Source organism: Mustelus asterias, chromosome 18 (genome assembly GCF_964213995.1).
Source record: "Mustelus asterias chromosome 18, sMusAst1.hap1.1, whole genome shotgun sequence".
Classification (NCBI taxonomy): domain Eukaryota; kingdom Metazoa; phylum Chordata; class Chondrichthyes; order Carcharhiniformes; family Triakidae; genus Mustelus; species Mustelus asterias.
Window position 1 is genome coordinate 32,385,960 of NC_135818.1, and position 23,180 is coordinate 32,409,139.

Consider the following 23,180-nt stretch of genomic DNA (forward strand, 5'->3'; position numbering starts at 1 on the left):
TAGCAAATTTGCTGATGACACCAAAGTCGGTGGTGTGGTAGACAGTGAGGAAGGGTGTCGTAGTTTGCAGGAAGACTTAGACAGGTTGCAAAGTTGGGCCGAGAGGTGGCGGATGGAGTTTAATGCGGAGAAGTGTGAGGTAATTCACTTTGGTAGGAATAACAGATGTGTTGAGTATAGGGCTAACGGGAGGACTTTGAATAGTGTGGAGGAGCAGAGGGATCTAGGTGTATGTGTGCATAGATCCCTGAAAGTTGGGAATCAAGTAGATAAGGTTGTTAAGAAGGCATATGGTGTCTTGGCGTTTATTGGTAGGGGGATTGAATTTAGGAGTCGTAGCGTTATGTTGCAACTGTACACAACTCTGGTGCGGCCGCACTTGGAGTACTGTGTGCAGTTCTGGTCCCCACATTACAGGAAGGATGTGGAGGCTTTGGAGAGGGTGCAGAGGAGGTTTACCAGGATGTTGCCTGGTATGGAGGGGAGATCCTATGAGGAGAGGCTGAGGGATTTGGGATTGTTTTCGCTGGAAAGGCGGCGGCTAAGAGGGGATCTTATTGAAACATATAAGATGATTAGAGGTTTAGATAGGGTGGATAGTGATAGCCTTTTTCCTCTGATGGAGAAATCCAGCACGAGGGGGCATGGCTTTAAATTGAGGGGGGGTAGTTATAGAACCGATGTCAGGGGTAGGTTCTTTACCCAGAGGGTGGTGAGGGATTGGAATGCCCTGCCAGCATCAGTAGTAAATGCGCCTAGTTTGGGGGCGTTTAAGAGATCCGTAGATAGGTTCATGGACGAAAAGAAATTGGTTTAGGTTGGAGGGTCACAGTTTTTTTTTTTAACTGGTCGGTGCAACATCGTGGGCCGAAGGGCCTGTTCTGCGCTGTAATGTTCTATGTTCTAATAAATTTCCCAAAAGTAGGAGAGTCTAAAACTAGAGGGCATAGGTTTAAGATGAGAGGGGAGCAATACAAAAGGGTCCAGAGGGGCAATTTTTTCACACAAAGGATGGTGAGTGTCTGGAATGAGCTGCCAAAGGTAGTAGAGGCAGGTACAATTCTGTCTTTTAAAAATTGTTTAGACAGTTACATGGGTAAGGTGGTTATAGTGGGATATGGACCAAACCCAGGCAATGGGACTAGCTTGGGGGTTAAAAAAAGGGACGCTATGGACAAGTTGGGCCAAAGGGCCTGTTTCCATGCTGTAAATCTCTATGACATCTTTGGATGGCACATCTCAGGGGCAGTTTAGCATGGCCAATCCACCTCTTTGGACTATGGGAGGAAACAGGAGCACCTGGAGGAAACCCATGCAGACACAGGGAGAATGTGCAAACTCCACAGTCACCTAAGATAGGAATCAAACCCAGGTCCTTGCTGTTGTGAGGCAGCAGTGCTAAGCACTCTGCCACTGTGCTGCCTTGGTTTTTTTCTTGAGTTCCTTAAATTTGTCTAAGATGTTCATGTAAGTGATGGATTGAAATTGTTTTACTATTGCACTGAAATAAAACAGTCCCATTTAATCAAATCCCATAATATTAGTATTCTGGTGAAATGCTCGTTTGTTGCATTGGTTTGACAGCTGGAATATAAATCACGATCAGTTTTACTGTTGTTGGAAAAGATAACAATCAGACCTCATCTGAAGCACTGTGTACAGCTTTGATTACCTAGTCATAGAAAGGATGCATTGCTCAGTAGTGGACAGTAAAAATTATTGAAAGGAATAAAGAATTTTTAATTATGAGGAGCGATTAAGAAAATTGAACTTGGTCTTTGTGGAAAAACAAGAGACTGAGATTCTGCCTAAGATTTGAAGTGGAACTTTTTCAGTAAATAATAAAATTGTAGAATAAATTACTGGAATTATGTAAATGAGTTAGAGGAAATAGAATGAATTTATGAAGATGATTGTGTTAGATGAGTTTTTTTCTGAATCTTGCTAAAATGAGTTAGTTGTCTAACCCTTTTCCTATTAAAATGTCCCATTCTAGTGTACATGAAATTCTGTCAATGTGCCAATCCTGTAATTTAAAGCACTCCTTGTGAAACACCTCAGTGTAACTGAAGATAATTGAAGTATTTAAAGAAAACACAAGGAATTCTTGGTTGAGTAAGCCACTTAATGCAGGCATATTAGCATTATTGGAATATTTAAACTGCCACACCTTTCAATGGGTCACAGTTCATAAATGTTACACTCCAAAGAGTATTGTTACAATCCTTGGCCACACCCCAAATTGTTGGTAAGATCCAGTTAGGGACCAATAACATTTTGTTCAAAGGAAACAAGGTTTGAGATTCAGGTCACGGACTATGTGAAGAAAGCCACAAAATTCCATAGGTTTTGAACAAAAACTTTACAAGTTCAAAACGATAAAACAATTACAATTTTCATTTGGCAGTACAGAACTTGAATATTGATTGAAAAAAAGAGACATGTTGAAGCTTTTCATCTTGCACTCATCAGGACACTTTACAAGAATACCAGTATAAGGGGAAAACAACAATTTATACTGTATAAAAAGAGAATGCTAAATGTTTGGCAAGTGGACTCTGATTGGTGGAGACATTGCCATGGAAAATGCTAGATACCTGCCAAGTATTATTTGAAATTTAAATCGGGCACAACGTGTGCACGAGTTCTTTCTGTCTGGAAAGAACACTTCCTTGTGTACCAGTTCCTTATGTAGCTTCCAGTACACACACACGCCACATTGTGAACCTGACTGACTATCTTAAATTGGTCATCAGTTTAATTCTTAATACATTTGAGGATTATTCTCCATGGCAATGCCTCTACCAATCCAAGTCCACTTGCCTATCAATCAGCATTCTCTTCTCATACAATATAAATTGTTGTTTTCCCCTTATACTAGTATTCTTGTGACGTGCCCTGATGAGTGCAAGATGAAAAGCTTCGACATGTCTTTTCTAACAGCAATATTGTACACAATTTTCAATGTCTATCTTCTGCTAAGCTCAAACAATAAGCTACACAATAAATACCAAATCAGACCAAAACAGATTTCATGGAGTTTTCAACAGCCTATCGAGATGTTAGTCACACTGTGATTCAACCAATCTCATTGAAATGCTGTCCTTCTCATGAGAATGTCCAGTTTCAACCTTTGAACATCCCACCTTGGAATTCTGTCCAAACGTTGCTCCAACTCGATGGCTTCAATGATGATCTACCTTAAAGGGTTTCAGTCTTGCCTTCCAAGATGCCATTCCCCTAGATTTCTGACTACACTCCAGCATCAACTTACAAGCACAATTACAAACAAATCTTCGGCTGTGCCAAGCAAAAGACCACTGCTTCAAACGGTACCTTCTCCCCAAAGGCCCGCAGCCTGGAGTCTCCAATCTTTGACCGCCTTCTTGGATCTTCGGGATTCTCCTGAGTCCCCCTCAATTATAAGGGCTTCTCCTGAGTCCACTTCACTTGAGGTCTGCTCCCCTCATCCCTTTCTTTAACTTGAGGCTGTTACTCTGAACTTTCTTTTCTCTTAACTGCGACCTGTTTCTGTCTCAGTCTTTGTCCTTTATCTAGGACTTCTCTCACTCCCTGTCTTCCCCCCTCCTCCCATTGCTGTCTTTCTGGGACACTTTTCTGATTAAAACTGACTGACTAAAAACTGACTATTGTTCACTGACCCTTGAACTGATCTGGTGACCTCTCGCAACACTCCAAGAGGTTCCTGTCCTTGTTATGAGGCAGGAACAAACATAACATGCAGCGGAATATTAAATTGTACCTTAAATGTTACAATCTCCATAGTTTGCTTAGTACACAGAGACACAAATAATAGATTTCATAAGTGTGTATCAGAAATATACTATTTCATAAGGGTATGTGTCAGGAATATACTATTTGACTCAAGTAACCATTTTATTGATTGATAACTCAATCAGTGGTTAGTGGCACAGTGGTTAGCACTGCTGCCTCATAGCACCAGGGTCCCGGGTTCGATTCCTGGCTTGGGTCACTGTCTGTGTGGAGTTTGCATGTTCTCCCTGTGTCTGCATGGGTTTCCTCTGGGTGCTCCATTTTCCTCCCACATTTTGAAAGACGTGCTGGTTAAGTGCATTGACCCAAACAGACGCCAGACTCTGGCGACTAGGGGAATTTCACAGTAACTTTATTGCAGTGTTAATCTAAGGCTTACTTGTGACAAATAAATAAACTTTAACTTTAAATTGAACAAGTTAGTAGCAGCAAAATACCAGCATTGAATAATGCACAATTGGCCCCTACTTTGTTTCCAACCATTTTTAAAAAACAGCGACATCACAAAACTGATCAGTCAAGTTGGGTCACATAATTTCTAAAATGTTTTCAATTAGTATTTTGTTTCATTTATTTGGATAAATGTATAAACCTGGAAGTTCTATTCATCTGTAATCAAACAAACAAAATAATGCACACAAATGAAAAGTCAGGGGCAAGGGTGGGGTGCCCTTGGACAGTGGAAGCCTGGGAGTGCCAGCATGGCACCCTGGCACTGCCCACCAGGCACCTTGCCACTGCCTACCAGGCACTGGGCAGTGCCAAAGGGAGGTGCCAGAGGGGGCAGGGCATACTGGGAGCAGGGCCGGAGGGTCCAGTTGACCAGCGATCAGGAGGGATGGGGGGAAGCCAGCGATTGCTAGGCCGGCGATGGGGCCACTGCGCATGTGCCGATCTCCGCGTTGACAGATCGACGCATGCGCAGAGACCTCTTGGGCGGGATGAGGTCCCGCCCCCTGCTTTCCAAGCTGAGGCACTCTGCATTGCACAGAGTACAGGGTATTCTTTCTGGTAAGTATACCCAGTAAAACGGGTGGGAAATACTCCCATTTTCCCACCCATTGTGCACTTAGTTTTGTTTTGAGAGAATCCTGTCCCAAATATTTATGCATCTCATATGTTATCACACGTTTTATACTATTCATACTCCTCTATTCTATTTGTTCCTCAGTAATCTGGCCAGCATTTATCGTTCATCCAATACAGCTAGTGCATTAAAGTCGCAACACGTTTGGAATTGATCTCTAAATACAGCCACTTTTAGAATATTGATTTATTAATTTGAATAGAGCTTTCCTATTTTTGTAAATACCACAAAAGTTTCATTATTTAGCCCGTAAGCATAGCACTAAAACGTTAGTTTGTCTTGTATAATTGCCGGAATTTAAGAAGCAACTTGTTTCGACCAAGCTTGCTGAAAACACTGAGTGAAGCCCCATAGATACAGTGTATGTGTATATATAGTGTATGTGTATATATATGTTTTTTATATATATATATATATATATATATAACGCTTAAGAATATTGATAGGCAAAGGGATCTGGGTGTACAGGTACACGGGTCACTGAAAGTGGCAACGCAGGTGGAGAAGGTAGGCAAAAAGGCATACGACATGCTTGCGTTCATTGGCCGGGGTATTGAGTTTAAAAATTGGCAAGTCATGTTGCATCTTTACAGAACCTTAGTTAGGCCGCACTTGGAATATAGTGTTCAATTCTGGTCGCCACGCTGCCAGAAGGATGTGCAGGCTTTGGAGAGGGTACAGAAAAGATTTACCAGGATGTTGCCTGGTATGGAGGGCATTAGCAATGAGGAGAGGTTGGAGAAACTTGGTTTGTTCTCACTGGAGCGATGGAGGTTGAGGGGAGACCTGATAGAAGTCTACAAGATTATGAGGGGCACGGACAGAGTGGATAGTCAGAAGCTTTTTCCCAGGGTGGAAGAGTCAATTACTAGGGGGCATAGGTTTAAGGTGCGAGGGGCAAGGTTTAAAGGAGATGTACGAGGCAGACTTTTTACACAAGAGAGTGGTGGGTGCCTGGAACTCATTGCCGGGGGAGGTAGTGGAAGCAGATACGGTAGTGACTTTTAAGGGGCGTCTTGACAAGTACATGAATAGGATGGGAATAGAGGGATATGGTCCCCGGAAGGGTAGGGGGTTTTAGTTAAATCAGGCACGGTCGGTGCAGGCTTGGAGGGCTGAAGGGCCTGTTCCTGAGCTGTAACTTTCTTTGTTCTTTGTTCAGATTGCAGTCAACTATGATCAGTAGTCTAATTAGAAATGTTTTCAGAGCAGAAAATCTATGTTTCTTCTAGTTGGAACATGTTTTGTAATGCACCATTGAAGTAGGAAAGCAAATTACTATTACAGTCATAAAGCATATGATTTTAGATGAAATTCAGACAATTTAAAAGTGATTGTGTGGAAAGTGTTCTTTCTGTCTCAGGAGAAACTACATTTGCATTATTTATATTTGCGTAATCTTTGCAAATGTAGAATCCCTACAGTGCAGAAGGAAGCCATTCGGCCCATCAAGTCTGCACCAACTCAGCATTGTACCCCTCCACCCTATCCCTATTACCCTGTGTGTATTAACCATGGCTAATCTATCTCACCTATACATCTTGGGACACTGAAGGGCAATTTATCTTAGCCAGTCCACCTAACCTGCACATCTTTGGATTGTGGAAGGAAACCGGAACACCTAGAACATAGAACATTACAGCGCAGTACAGGCCCTTCGGCCCTCGATGTTGCGCCGACCAGTGGTACCAATCTAAAGCCCATCTAATCTACACTATTCCAATATCATCCATATGTTTATCCAGTAACCACTTGAACGCTCTCAACGTTGACGAGTCCACCACTGCTGCAGGCAGGGCATTCCACGCCCTTACTACTCTCTGAGTAAAGAACCTACCTCTAACATCTGTCCTATATCTCTCACCCCTCAATTTAAAGCTATGTCCCCTCGAGGACACCATCCGAGGAAAAAGGCTCTCACTATGCACCCTATCTAATCCACCTAGAGGAAACTCAAACAGACATGGGAAAACGTGCAAACTCCACACAGTCACCCAAGGCTGAAATTGAACCCGGATCCCTGTGAGGCTGTAGTGCTAACCACTGTGCCACCGTGACGTGTAATTGTAAACATGTTGAACCTTTACTTTTGTTGAGCCAACTTTTACTGAACATCTGCACTATTCAAAAGGGCAAGTTATTTTAACTTGCGTGCAAACACTAGTCTTGTTCAGACTATTAGCTCTAAGTGCCCAGAATTAGGAAGCAGAAAACTTTAATAAATGTGTACCGAAACAGGGTAAATGTTTCACAAGACTGCTTCCTTTATTTTGGTGAAGAAATCTAGCAGTTTTGTGGTGTTTGAAACTCTAATTCTAATTTTGAAATGTGTTCAGATAAAATAGTCTCCAGTAAATATCTTGGCTATTAAAGGTTCCACGGAGCTGGCTGAACATTCAGAGCAGCTCCATTACATCTATTTTATCAAGATTGGCATTTAATTTATTCTGATTTTAGTGGATAATGTATGTACACTTTCCCTGCAGCTATTGCTTGGAAGAATTGCAGTATTCAGTTTGCAAATTCTGTGACCAATTTCTTCATTAGATGGAGCCTTGCTGGGACAAAGGATTATTAATACAATGTGGAGAGTATTTTTTAGAACATTATTTCAAATGTTTGTTATGATAGAATTAATGTAAATATTGAAATATGCCATTTAAATCCTTGGGTCCTAGTAGAGTTTTAAAAAACTGATGGAGCATTACCCAGCAAACGAGTTAATAAACAGCCTTAAAAAAACATGAAAGGACTCAAAAAAAATTACTTGTAAATGCATTTGTTAGTTAGAATATATATTAAGTATTCTACTGGTAGACTAACTAGATTGTTCACATCTGTATAAATATTGTACTAGCCACGTGCAATTGCTGGAAACACTTCATAGCAATGCAAAGCAAAAATATATTTGCTCACTCCCCCACCAAGGGATTGCACTTTTTTTATTTAATGCATATCTATGTCTTCTATCTCCTTTTCCGAACTCATCTTGAATGTGAAACAAACTTCCTTTGATTCTATTCCCACAAAGACAGCAGACCACCCAACTTTGCTTTCTGGTTCTCATTATAACTGATATTACACATATTACTAAGTTACTGTCCCTTCCAAGCAGCCATCATTACCCCTGCTCAAACAAATTTATGCTTCATCTCTCTGTCCTTGCAAACTGTCACTCCGTCTCCAAAGTACCTGCCTTCTCAATTCCTTGAATGCTTGGTCACCTTTCAAATCCACTTCATAGTTTTTCTCTGAGAACCACTCATCGCCTTTCAAGCTCATCCTGAGAATAAGACAAATCTTCTGCTCTGTTTACCATGTTCCCACCTAAGTGCTGATGATCCAGCTTCTCTCCCTGGTCCCCACACTGGCTGAAATTGTGAAAGTTCCCTCCTCCCTCCTCTCATTCAGAAGTCTACCACCCTCCACCCCCCCTCACATCTTAAAGAAATAAAACACCTTGACCCCTCCATCCATAGACACACTGTCAGGTTCCATAGGTACCCTGAACAAGGTCAAGTTCTACTTTAATCACTGCCTGTTGAAGTTGCAACCTTGCATGAGTCCCAATTTTTGCCAGGAATAGTCAAAGCTATTATCATCTTCCCTAGTTCTAAACTTCATACTCATCCCCTGTCATTGTCTCAGCTGAATAAACTGTTCAGAACTTGAAATTATCTTCCAATCAGCTAACCTCTCAATTGCAACAACTGCCTGTTTCCACTTCTACAACATCGCCAGTTTCTCCTCCTGCTTCAGGTTACTTGCTGCTAAAACCTTCATCTATACTTTTATTACCTCCAAATTTGACCATTCCAATACTCTACTGGCCTTTCATCTTTGATCCCGCATGAGCTTGAGCTCATCAAAAACTCTGCAGCCTATGTTCTAGTGCATGCCAAGACTCATTCATTCATCTCTCTTGCACTTGCTGATCTATGATCACTCCTAATTCACTAAACATTTCAGTTTTGAAATGATCATCCTTGTGTTCAAAACCACTTTGAGAAAATTCAAATTTTATATTTGAGTAGAATTTTCCTATTGTTTGTGAAATACTAATAAAGCTTCATTATTTAGTCCGTAAGCATAACGAAACATTAATTTGTGCTGCAGAATTGTAGGAATTTAAGAAGGCCTAGCTACTACAATCAGATCAAACTTATTAAAAACTTCTGAGTGAAGCACCATAGCTGATTGCAGTGTCATTTTTCTCTGTATCTGTAAGCTCCCTCAGTTCTACGATCCTCTGAGAATTCTGCATTCACCCAATTTTGGTGAAATTGGGTGAATTCTGCATTCATCCAATTGCCAGTGCCCAGGGCCAGCATGTGTGCAGAAAGTGTCTCCAGCTGCAGCAGCTGGAAACCCGTATTTCGGATCTGGAGTGGCAGCTGGCGACCTGTGGAACATCTGCAAGGCGGAGACTATTGTGGATAGAGAGGTGGTCACATCGCAGGCTCAGACTCCACAGGCAGGAAGGGAAAGAGTGACCACCAGGAAGAGTAAGAAAGCTGGGCAGGCAGTGCAGGAATCTCCTGCAGTTATTCCCGTGCAAAACAGATCTACTGTTTTGGATAGCATTGAGAGGAATGGCCTTCAGGGAAAAACAGCACCACCGTTGGTGCTGCTGCAGAGGGGAGGAGTAAAAAGTGAGAGAATGCAATAGTTATAGGGGATTCAATTGTAAGGGGAATAGATAGATGCTTCTGTGGCCGCAAACGAGACTCCAGGGTGGTAATTTACCTCCCTGGTGCTTGGGTCAAGGGTGTCTCAGAACGGCTGCAGGACATTCTGCAGGGGAAGGGTAAACAGACAGTGGTCGTAGAAAATGTTGGTACAAACGACATAGGTTAAAAAAGGGATGAGGTCCTCAAAGCAGAATATCGGGAGCTAGGCAGCAAGCTGAACAGTCAGATCTCAAAAGGTAGTGATCTCACGTGCTACGTGCTAGTCAGAGTAGAAACAGGAAGAAAATATCATCAGTGTATCTAGTGTGTAGCATCGGTTGAAGGTCCCACGCGGTGAAGAAGTCTTGTTCGAACCTGTGCATGAAGATGTTGGCATATTGAGGTGCGAATTTGGTCCCCATGGCTGTTCCGTGTGTCTGGATGAAGAACTGGTTGTTGAAGGTGAAGACATTGTGGTCCACGATGAAGCGGTTGAGTTGTAGAATTGCGTCTGGAGATTGGCAGTTGTCGGCGTTGAGTACTGAGGCAGTTGCAGCAATGCCGTCTTTGTGGGAGATGCTGGTGTAGAGTGCCGAGACATCCATTGTGACGAGGAGTGTTCCTAGTTCAACTGCTCCATGGGTGCTGAGTTTCTGTAAGAAGTCCATAGTGTCGCGACAGAAGTTGGGGGTTCTTTGTACGATGGGTTTCAGGATCCCATCGATGTAGCCAGAGAGGTTCTCACACAGGGTCCCATTGTCTGATACGATGGGACGGCAGGGTGCTTTGGCCTTGTGTACCTTCGGGAGGCAGTAGAGATCTCCAACATGAGGAGTATGTGGGATGAGAGCACGGAGGGTACTCTGAAGGTCTGGATCAAAGGTCTTGATCGGTCTGTTGAGTTGACGGATGTGTTCTTTGATCGGATCTGCAGGTAACTGTCTGTAGTGTTCCTCGTTATTCAGTTGTCGGTACACTTCTTTGCAGTAATCCGTTCTGTTCAGTATGATGGTGACTCCTCCTTTGTCTGCTGTTTGATGACAAGAGGCCAACAACGAACCCGATGAGACAGCCAAGCAACCAGAACAGCCGACAGAGAGATGCGCGGTGCAATAACCGAAGAAGAAAGAGTCGAATTGGACTCCTCCGGAAGGCCACTGCCCTCGACTCGACAAGTATGCCCAAGCCATCAGGAGGTGCGTCAATGCCAGATTCATCAGCCGTACTCACAAGACAGCCCCAAACGTCACCCAAGCACAACGCAACGCCATCCCCGCTCTCAAGACCAACCAAGACCATTGTACGCAGCAAACTACCCAGCCTTCAGGAGAACGGTGACCACAACACCACACAACCCTGCCACAGCAACCTCTGCAAGACGTGCCGGATCATCGACACGGATGCCGTCATCTCACATGAGAACACCATTCACCAGGTACTTGGTACATACTCTTGTGTCTGAGCCAACATTGTCTACCTGATACACTGCAGGAAAGGATGTCCCAAGGCATAGCACATTGGCGAGACCATGCCGACACTACGACAACGGATGAATGGACACCATTCGACAATCACCAGGCAGGAGTGTTCCTTTCCTGTCAGGGAACACTTCAGCAGTCAAGGGCATTCAGCCTCTGACCTTTGGGTAAGCGTTCTCCAAGACAGCCTTCACGACGCATGACAACGCAAAATCGCTGAGCAGAAACTGATAGCCAAATGTTGGCTATCCCACACGGCCATTTGTTCCTTGTTTATCAGTTTTGCTTCCACTGTACTGATTTTTGCTGTCCAATTAGCACATTCTGCTATCTTATCTTTATTCTACTATTAGCACTTCTTCAGTCCCTAATGCCTTCATTGAAAAGCTCTTTGCCTTATGTCCATAACATCTTTGTCAATCTCTCCTTAGATTCGACCTGTCTCTAACCTTGCATTCTATCCCAACCTCACAGAAGGCCTGTGACAGCGGTGTGTCTCAGGGATCACTGCTGGCTCCACTGTTATTTGTCGTTCGTATTAATGATTTAGATGAAAATTTAGGTATGGTTACTAAGTTTGCAGATGACACCAGGATTGGTGGCATAGTAGGCGCTGAAGAAGGTTATCTAGGATTGGAACGGGATCTTGATCAATTGGACCAGTGGGCTGATAAATGGCAGATGGAGTTTAATTTAGATAAATGCGAGATGATGCATTTTGATAGATCGAACCAAGGCAGGACTTAATTAATGGTAGGACATTGGGGAGAGTGATAGAACAAAGAGATCTAGGGATACAGGTTCATAGCTCCCTGAAAGTGGAGTCACAGGTGGACACGGTGGTGAAGAAGGCATTTTGCATGCTTGGTTTCATTGGCTGGAACAATAGGAGTTGGGACGTCTTGTTAAAGTTGTATAAGACATTGGTAAGGCCACACTTGGAGTACTGTGTATAGTTCTGGTCACCCTATTATAGAAAGGATATTATTAAACTAGAAAGAGTGCAGACAAGATTTACTCGGATGCTACCGGGACTTAATGGTTTGAACAAAGAACAATACAGCACAGGAACAGGCCCTTCGGCCCTCCAAGCCCACGCCGCTCCCTGGTCCAAACTAGACCATTCTTTTGTATCCCTCCATTCCCACTCCGTTCATATGGCTGTCTAGATAAGTCTTAAACGTTCCCAGTGTGTCCGCATCCACCACCTTGCCTGGCAGCGCATTCCAGGCCCCCACCACCCTCTGTGTAAAATAAGTCCGCCTGATATCTGTGTTAAACCTCCCCCCCTTCACCTTGAACCTATGATCCCTCGTGAACGTCACCACCGACCTGGGGAAAAGCTTCCCACCGTTCACCCTATCTATGCCTTTCATAATTTTATACACCTCTATTAAGTCTCCCCTCATCCTCCGTCTTTCCAGGGAGAACAACCCCAGTTTACCCAATCTCTCCTCATAACTAAGCCCCTCCATACCAGGTAACATCCTGGTAAACCTCCTCTGTACTCTCTCCAAAGCCTCCACGTCCTTCTGGTAGTGTGGCGACCAGAACTGGACGCAGTATTCCAGATGCGGCCGAACCAACGTTCTATACATCTGCAACATCAGACCCCAACTTTTATACTCTATGCCCCGTCCTATAAAGGCAAGCATGCCATATGCCTTCTTCACCACCTTCACCTGTGACATCACTTTCAAGGATCTGTGGACTTGCACACTCTGCGTATCTACACCCTTTATGGTTCTGCCATTTATCATATAGCTCCTCCCTACATTATTTCTACCAAAATGCATCACTTTGCATTTATCAGGATTGAACTCCATCTGCCATTTCTTTGCCCAAATTTCCAGCCTATCTATATCCTTCTGTAGCTTCTGACAATGATCCTCACTATCTGCAAGTCCTGCCAATTTTGTGTCGTCCGCAAACTTACTGATCACCCCAGTTACACCTTCTTCCAGATCATTTATATAAATCACAAACAGCAGAGGTCCCAATACAGAGCCCTGCGGAACACCACTAGTCACAGGCCTCCAGCCGGAAAAAGACCCTTCCACTACCACCCTCTGTCTTCTGTGACCAAGCCAGTTCTCCACCCATCTAGCCACCTCCCCCTTTATCCCATGAGATCCAACCTTTTTCACCAGCCTACCATGATGGACTTTGTCAAACGCTTTACTAAAGTCCATATAGACGACATCCACAGCCCTTCCCTCGTCAACCATTTTGGTCACTTCTTCAAAAAACTCCACCAGGTTAGTGAGGCATGACCTCCCTCTCACAAAACCATGCTGACTATCGCTAATGAGTTTATTCCTTTCTAAATGCGCATACATCCTATCTCTAAGAATCTTCTCCAACAACTTCCCCACCACGGACGTCAAGCTCACCGGCCTATAATTTCCTGGGTTATCCTTCCTACCCTTCTTAAATAACGGGACCACATTAGCTATCCTCCAATCCTCTGGGACCTCACCTGCGTCCAGTGACGAGACAAAGATTTGCGTCAGAGGCCCAGGTTTGAGTTATAAGGAGAGGCTGGATAGACTGGGACTTTTTTTCCCTGGACTATAGGAGACTGAGGGGTGATCTTATAGAGATCTACAAAATAATGAGGGGCATAGATAAGGTAGATAGTCAACATCTTTTCCCAAAGGTAGGGGAGTCTAAAACTAGAGGGCATAGGTTTAAAGTGAGAGGGGAGAGATACAAAAGGGTCTAGACGGGCAATTTTTTCACAGAGGGTGGTGAGTGTCTGGAATGAGTTGTCAGAAGTAGTAGTAGAGACGGACATAATTTTGTCTTTTAAAAAGCATTCCGACAGTTACATGGGCAAGATTGGTATCGAAGGATATGGGCCAAACGCAGTTGGGACTAGCTTAATGGTAAAAACAGGACGGCATGGACAAGTTGGGCTGGAGGGCCTGTCTCCATGCTGTAAACATCTCTGACTCTATGACCTGAGTTTACAAAGAAACAAAGAACAGTTTCTGCTCAGCGACTCTGCGCTGTCGTGTGTCGTGAAGGCCGCCTTGGAGAACGCTTACCTGAAGATCCAAGGCTGAATGCCTGTGACTGCTGAAGTGCTCCCCCACAGGAAGAGAACACTCTTGCCTGGTGATTGTCGAGCGGTGTTCATTCATCCGCTGTCGTAGCGTCTGCATGGTTTCCCCAATGTACCATGCCTCGGGACATCCTTTCTTGCAGCGTATCAGGTAGACAACGTTGGCCGAGTTGCAAGAGTAGGTACCGTGTACCTGGTAGATGGTGTTCTCACGTGAGATGATGGCATCCGTGTTGATGATCCGGCACGTCTTGCAGAGGTTGCTGTGGCAGGGTTGTGTGGTGTCGTGGTCACTGTTCTCCTGAAGGCTGGGTAGTTTGCTGCGGACAATGGTCTGTTTGAGGTTGTGTGGTTGTTTGAAGGCAAGAAGTGGGGGTGTGGGGATGGCCTTGGCGAGATGTTCGTCTTCATCAATGACATGTTGAAGGCTCCGGAGGAGATGCCGTAGCTTCTCCGCTCCAGGGAAGTACTGGATGACGAAGGGTACTCTGTCCACTGTGTCCCGTGTTTGTCTTCTGAGGAGGTCGGTGCGGTTTTTCGCTGTGGCGCGTCAGAACTGTTGATCGATGAGTCGAGCGCCATATCCTGTTCTTATGAGGGCATCTTTCAGCGTCTGAGTCGCTGAGCAGAAACTGATAGCCAAGTTCCGCACACATGAGGACGGTCTAAACCGGGATGTTGGATTTATGTCACATTATCAGTAACCCCCACAGCTTGCCTCCTGGACTTGCACAATTTCACAAGCTGTACTGTCTGGAGACAATACACATCTCTTCAACCTGTGTTGAATGCTCCCTCCACCCACATTGTCTGTACATTTAAGACCTGGCTGGCTGTAGAGATTTGCATTCTAATCAGTATTCTGTAATTTGATTTCTGTGTCTGTGCCCTGTTTGAGAACAGATATCCACTCCATCTGACGAAGGAGCATTGCTCCGAAAGCTTATGGTATTTGCTACCAAATAAACCTGTTGGACTTTAACCTGGTGTTGTGAGACTTCTTACTGTTCTATGACTAAACCAGTTTTATATCCACCTAGCCAGCCCACCTCAAATTCCAAGTGATTTTCATTTTTGCACCAGTCTGCCATGTGGCACCCTTGTCAAACGTCTTAATAAAGTACTTATCAACTACATCCACAGCCCTTCCCTCTTCAATTATCTTTGTCACTTCTTCAAAAACTCAATCAAGTTGGCTATGTTGACTGCTCCCAGCTCAGAAAATGTAGTTCCCAATCCCTTCTAAGTTGGCCTGCTAGTCAAAGACCATGTAGAGCATGAGGTGCTGACACAATGCGGGATCAGGTCTTGGAAATTCACCCAGCATCAGTGTCTCAACTCCAACAGAAAAGCTGAGCCCTACATTTCAATAGTTTCATTGAATTTAAGTATTGAGTTTTAGGTAAACAAAACTTATTCATTGAGGATTGTTGTATTATTTTAACCTGGCCTATTATGTTTTATAAATATGTTACTAAATACTGATTAGCTTCTGAAAGCCTCTATAAAGTCACTTTACCTATTTGGGTCAAGCTACTATTTGAGTATCATCATTTTACTGGTAGAAATGACACAAAAACAAACAGGAAATCATTGCATTAAATAACTTGTTGGAATGAGTATCTTACTAAGACAGTCATCAAGGAGACCCCGAACATCTCATGAGAGGGTGCATAATTTGCTTTTTTATTAGGGTGGCACGGTGACACAGTGGTGAGCACTGCTGCCTCACAATGCAAGGGACCCAGGTTCAATTCTGGCCTTGGGTGACTGTGTGGAGTTTGCATGTTCTCCCTGTGTCTGTGTGGATTTCCTTCGGGTGCTCCGATTTCCTCCCACACTCCAAAGATTTGCAGATACTCTGTCAGAGAGTCAGTACAGACTCAATGGGCCGAATCGCCGCCTCCACTGCACAGTTGGGATACTGTGATGATAGTCACAAAGTAAAGGAATTGACATAAATACTGTGTCCACCTAGGAAAGTCATAAAACTAAAGTGAGAGTTGTAATTTGTAGTGAATTAATAGGATCAACTATTCATTCAGATGAGATCAAATTTAAAGTCATGACTACTTGAAGGAAAAATGACCAACTATTTGCATTAATTATTAGTCCACGTTTTAATGTCTTGCATATAAAATGCTTTGATTTAATATTATTTATACTTAGAAAAACTTTCAGTAATGTGGGAGGAAAGGAGAGAAGTAGAGCTATTTGAAGTCTGGGTATTTCTCTGCATTGAAGGCTGAAATGTGGAGAAACACTGACACACACAATTGAAGTGCTAGAGGACCAAAGCTACTGGGAAGATTTAATCCCTGTGAAAATTGAAAGACAGTTTCATTACAAATGTGGGCATGAATGGGATAAAGTTAATAAAACTGGGACACCAAGAAATATCTACAGAGGTACGATTTTGGTATACTGTAGATGTATATATGGGATACAAAATTAATTATAATGAAATAAATTAATGCTGTTTGGTTTAGATGTGTTTTTTCTAATTCTGGCAAATGGCCTTGAGAAAGGACACACCCCATGGATTTCTATACCTCACATACAGCCAGAATTGCTGCCCAAGTGCATAATTTTACATAACATGTTTTGGAAATGGTGAATAAAAATCCATTTTTGATGCGATTTGGAGAATACCAAATCAGGGGCTATTTTATTTTGAAAATAGCAAATGGCTCTTATGAAAATCACAATTGACATTTTTTCTGACTGTAACAAAGGTAAACTAATCTCTCTCATCCTGCTTGACCTAAGTGTAGCCTCTGATTTGGTTGACCACATCATTCTCCTTCAACACCTCTCCTCTGTTGTCCAGTTATGTGGGACTGTGCTCACCTGCTTCCATTCTTATCTATCTAATCATAATGATGGCTTCACTTCCTGTTCCTGCATCGTGACCTTTTGTGTCCCCCAGGGATTTATCCTTGGCCCCCTCCTATTTCTTATCTCTCTTGGTGACGTCATTTGAAAACACAGCATTAGTTTTCACATGTTCGGTGACAGCACATGTTTCTAAATTGTTGAATCCTCCAACTAAAACCCAAGCCATTGTCATCAGCCCCTGCTGGAAACTCTGTTCCCTAGTCACTGACTCCATTCCTCTTCCTGGCAAACATTCGAGGCTGAAATTGACTTTGGTCTCACATTTCTCCTCAACAGGAGCTTCTGACCACAGATCTTCGCCATCGCCACGACTGCCTATTTCCAGTTCTGTAACACTGCTGGGCTTTGCCCCTGTCTCAGCCAATGAGCTGCTGAAGCCCTTATCCGTGCCTTTGTTACCTACACTTGACCATTTAAATGCACTCCTGGCTGACCTCCCACATTCTACTCTCTGTAAACCTGAAGTCATCCAAAACTCTCTTGCCCAAGCCCAAATTTGCACCATCTCCATTAGCTCCTGATTACATGGCTTACAATGCCTCAAACATTAAAATTTAATCATTGTTTTCAAATTAGTCCATGATCTTCTAACCCCCCCCCCCCCCCCATCCTAATATTCTTTGCCCCTTAAATTTTGGCATCTTAAGCATTCCCATTTTTAATTAATCTACCATTGGCATCAGCTGCCAAAACCGTAAGCTTTGGAATTTCCTCCCTTCACCTCTTGATCTCACCACCTGTCTTTCCTTCTTTTAAGATGCTCATTTTGGTTGTCTTTCCTGATCTCCCAGCTTGGGTTTCCTCTGGGTGCTCCAGTTTCCCCTCTCACTCCAAAGATGTGTGGGTTAGGTTGATTGGCCATACTAAATTGCCCCCTTAGTGTCAGGGAAACTAGGAAGGCAAATACGTGGGGTTATGGAGGTAGGGCCTGGGTGGGATTGTGGTCAGTGCAGACTCGATGGGCCGAATCTGCACCATCAGGATTCTATGATATCCACATGTGACGCAGTATCAAATTCTGTTTGGTAACATCCTCGTGAAGTGCCTCGTGATATTTTGCTCTGTTAATGGTGCTGAACATATACAAGTTGTTATTGCTCATGTTGTGTGTTAGAATCAGGACAAGTGAGTTTTAATTTGCTTAATTTCCTTTTTCTGGGAGAGATATAGGCAGTAGAAATTGTGGTAGATGTCAGCAGCCCATTCACTGTACCATTGATGTGGGAAGCTATCAATACTGAACAAATAAAATGTTGTGATCCTTATAATTTAACCTTTTAATGTCAGAGTACGAGGGTTCATATAATATAAAGAACAGTATTAATGATCTTCAAGGAGTTTAGTAAAACTACTGGAATCTTTATGAATATTTCACCACCATTCTTCAAAGCCAATAACAAATATATTTCTGATTATCATCTTTACAGAATCTACCAGTGACTCGTATCTTGGACAATCTAATAGAGATGAAATCCAATCCTGTGAGTAAAATTCTTGGCATTAAAATCGTATGGTCAGAAAGGCAAGATGAAATTTTAAATTACCCTGATGTGTGCTTCACTCAAGAATATATAGACATATAGGAACAGGGGTTGGAGGCCACTTAACTCAGAGCGGCACGGTAGCACAGTGGTTAGCACTGCTGCTTCACAGCTCCAGGGTCCCGGGTTCGATTCCCGGCTTGGGTCACTGTCTGTGTGGAGTTTGCACATTCTCCTCGTGTCTGCGTGGGTTTCCTCTGGGTGCTCCGGTTTCCTCCCACAGTCCAAAGATGTGCAGGTTAGGTTGATTGGCCATGCTAAAATTGCCCTTTGTGTCCTGAGATGCGTAGGTTAGAGGGATTAGTGGGTAAATGTGTAGGGATATGGGGGTAGGGCCTGGGTGGGATTGTGGTCGGTGCAGACTAGATGGGCCGAATGGCCTCTTTCTGTACTGTAGGGATTCTATGAACTCCTCAAGCTTGTTCCACCGTTCAAGAATTATACTTAATTTATACCTCAATTTAATTTATCTACCTTTATCCATATGCCTTGATATCATTATGATCCAGCAGGTGTTAATTGCCAGCTTTCCCAAAGGAAAACTTGGCAAGCTTATCATAGAACATAGAAAAGCTACAGCACAAACAGGCCCTTCGGCCCACAAGTTGCGCCGAACATGTCCCTACCTACTAGGCGTACCTATAACCCTCTATCTTACTAACTTCCATGAACTTATCTAAAAGTCTCTTAAAAGACCCTATCTAATCCGCCTCCACCACCACTACCGGCAGCCGATTCCACACACCCGCCACCCTCTGAGTGAAAAACTTACCCCTAACATCTCCTCTGTACCTACTCCCCAGCACCCTAAACCTGTGACCTCTTGTGGCAACCATTCCAGCCCTGGGTAAAAGCCTCTGAGATTCCACTCTATCAATACCTCTCAACATCTTATACACCTCTATCAGGTCACCTCTCATCTTTTGCCTCTCCAAGGAGAAAAGACCTAGCTCTCTCAACCTATCCTCATGAGGCATGCCATCTAATCCAGGCAACATCCTTGAAAATCACAAAAAAAATTTTTGTATTTTGACCACGAGAAGATAGGTGTACTGAAGTCAGAAGCCACAAATTCCAGTTTGGGGATTTTAAATATTAGAATGTTTATTAACAAAGGAAAGGGAAATTTACACCCACAAGATTACATTTACAGTTGTTATAGAACATTCCCCCAAAATGACTTCCCATTCGGTCAGACTCACAAATAATTACTTTAGGCAATGATCCCTTCATAGAATTATAGAATCCTACAGTGCAGAAGGAGGCCATTCGGACCATCGAGTCTGCACCAACCACAACCCCATCCAGGCCCTATCTCCATAACCCCATACATTTACCCTGACTCCGAGGGGCAATTTAGCATGGCTAATGCACCTATACCGCACATCTTTGGACTGTGGGAGGAAACCGGAGCACCCGGAGGAAACCCATGCAGACACGGGGAGAATGTGCAAACTCCACAGACAGTGACCCAAGTTGGGAATCGAACCCGGGTCTCTGACGCTGTGAGGCAGCAATGCTAATCACTGTGCCACTGTGCTGCCCCTTATCGACACTTGATCTATAAAATCCAGTAATAGTTTATCACAAGGCAACAATAAGGAAGGTCCATCACAAGGCCTTTCACCCATTTTGCTGTGGAAATTCAAGAAATTTTAAAACAAAACCCTACTTTCTGTAAAACCAACACTTTGGTAGGTTGGTTAAAAGTTGCTACACCATGTATCTTCAGTGCACTTTTTCTAGCACAGAGCAGCATTCCAGCAGGTCTAAGCATGGCTACTTCCAACACAGCTCTCATGCAGCTCCTCAAGTAATTTTCATTCTTTCATCTTTATTCCATTGTCCTTATCCTTCCTTGAAACTCATCTTTCCTAGTATATAAAAATCTTCTATGTTCTCCCTACTGCCTTTACTTTTAGACAAAATAAATGTCAATAACATTGCCGTATTTATTTATGACCTTTTCCAAGTTGTAAATTCCTTTTTACTTCCCTTTGAAATTTAACAACTGAACACAACAAATTCTCTGTCTTTTAATGCAAGTTTCTACCCATGGCATACAGAAACATAGAACAGTACAGCACAGTACAGGCCTTTCGGCCCTTGATGTTGTGCCGAGCTTTGTCCAAAACCAAAATCAAGCTATCCCACTCCCTATCATCCTGGTGTGCTCCATGTGTCTATCCAATAACCGCTTGAAAGTTCCTAAAGTGTCCGACTCCACTATCACAGCAGGCAGTCCATTCCACACCCCAACCACTCTCTGAGTAAAGAACCTACCTCGGACATCCCTCCTATATCTCCCACCATGAACCTTATAGTTATGCCCCCTAGTAACAGCTACATCCACCTGAGGAAATAGTCTCTGAACGTCCACTCTATCTATCCCCCTCATCATCTTATAAACCTCTATTAAGTCGCCTCTCATCCTCCTCCGCTCTAAAGAAAAAAAGCCCTAGCTCCCTCAACCTTTCCTCATAAGACCTACCCTCCAAACCAGGCAGCATCCTGGTAAATCTCCTTTGCACTCTCTCCAATGCTTCCACATCCTCCTTATAGTGAGGTGACCAGAACTGCACACAATATTCCAAATGTGGCCTCACCAAGGTCCTGTACACTTGCAGCATAACCCCATGGCTCTTAAACTCAAACCCCCTGTTAATAAACGCTAACACACTATAGGCCTTCTTCACGGCTCTATCCACTTGAATGGCAACCTTTAGAGATCTGTGGATATGAACCCCAAGATCTCTCTGTTCCTCCACATTCCTTAGAACCATACCATTGACCCTGTAATCCGCATTCAAATTTGTCCTACTAAAATGAATCACCTCGCACTTGTCAGGGTTAAACTCCATCTGCCATTTTTCGGCCCAGCTCTGCATCTTATTAATGTCTCTTTGCAGCCGACAACAGCCCTCCACCTCATCCACTACTCCACCAATCTTGGTGTCATCAGCAAATTTACTGATCCACCCTTCAGCCCCCTCCTCCAAGTCATTGATAAAAATCACAAATAGTAGAGGACCCAGCACTGATCCCTGTGGTACACCGCTGGTAACTGGTCTCCAGTCTGAACATTTTCCATCCACCACCACCCTCTGTCTTCTATGAGGTAGCCAGTTACTTATCCAATCGGCCAACTTTCCCTCTATCCCACACCTCCTTACTTTCTTCATGAGCCAACCATCGGGGACCTAATCAACCGCCTTACTAAAATCCATGTATATGACATCAACTGCTCTGCCTTCATCTACACACTTAGTTACCTCCTCAAAGAATTCAATCAAACTTGTGAGGCAAGACTTACCCTTCTCGAATCCGTGTTGACTATCCCGGATTAAGCTGCATCTTTCTAAATGGTCATAAATCCTATCCCTCAGGATCTTTTCCATTAACTTACCGACCACCGAAGTAAGACTACTAACTGGCCTATAATTACCAGGGTCATTCCTATTTCCTTTCTTGAACAGAGGAACAACATTCGCCACTCTCCAGTCCTCTGGCACTATCCCCGTGGACAATGAGGACCCAAAGATCAAAGCCAAAGGCTCTGCAATCTCATCCCTTGCCTTCCAAAGAATCCTAGGATATATCTCATCTGGCCCAGGGGACTTATCGACCCTCAGGTTTTTCAAAATCGCTAATACATCTTCCCTCAGAATATCTACCTCCTCCAGCCTGTATCACACACACATCCTCAAAAACATGGCCCCTCTCCTTGGTGAACACTGTCGAAAAGTATTCTTTCATCGCCTCTCCTATCTCTTCTGACTCCATGCACAAGTTCCCACTACTGTCCTTGACCGGCCCTAACCTCACCCTGGTCATTCTTTTATTTCTCACATAAGAGTAAAAAGCCTTGGGGTTTTCCTTGATCCAACCCACCAAGAACTTCTCATGCCCCCTCCTAACTCTCCTAAGCCATTTTTTCAGCTCATTCCTTGCTAACTTGTAACCCTCAATCGACCCAACTGAATCTTGTTTTCTCATCCTTACATACGCTTCCTTTTTCTTCTTGCCAAGACATTCAACCTCTTTCGTGAACCATGGTTCCCTCACTCGGCCATTTCCTCCCTGCCTGACAGGGACATACCTATCAAGGACATGCAATATTTGTTCCTTGAACAACCTCCACTTTTCATTTGTGCCTTTTCCTGACAGTTTCTGTTCCCATCTTATGCTCCCTAATTCTTGCCTAATCGCATCATAATTACCCCTCCCCCAATTATAAACCTTGCCCTGCCGTATGGCCCTATCCCTCCATTGCAATAATGAAAGATATCGAATTGTGTTCACTATCTCCAAAGAGCTCTCCCACAACCAAATCTAACATTTGGCCCGGTTTGTCACCCAGTACCAAATCCAATGTGGCCCCACCTCTTGTCGGCCTATCCACATATTGTGTCAGGAAACCCTCCTGCACACACTGTACAAAAACTGCCCCATCCGAACTATTCGACCTATTTGGAAAGTTAAAGTCACCCATGACAACTACCCTGTGACCCCCACACCTATCCATAATCTGCTTTGCAATTTCTTCCTCCACATCTCTATTACTATTTGGGGGCCTATAGAAAACGCCTAACAACGTGACCGCTCCTTTCCTATTTCTAACTTCAGCCCATATTACCTCAGTAG

At 43.6% G+C, this 23,180-nt stretch overlaps 1 protein-coding gene across 1 annotated transcript in view; it reads left to right on the forward strand.

Annotated features, from left to right (window-relative positions):
* Window positions 1–23,180, forward strand: part of scfd1 (sec1 family domain containing 1) — a 451,124-nt gene that overhangs the window by 286,648 nt on the left and 141,296 nt on the right. Inside the window, exon 20 of the mRNA XM_078233262.1 lies at window positions 18,423–18,476. Coding sequence (XP_078089388.1) covers window positions 18,423–18,476 — 54 coding nt within the window. The remainder of the gene's footprint in view (window positions 1–18,422; window positions 18,477–23,180) is intronic.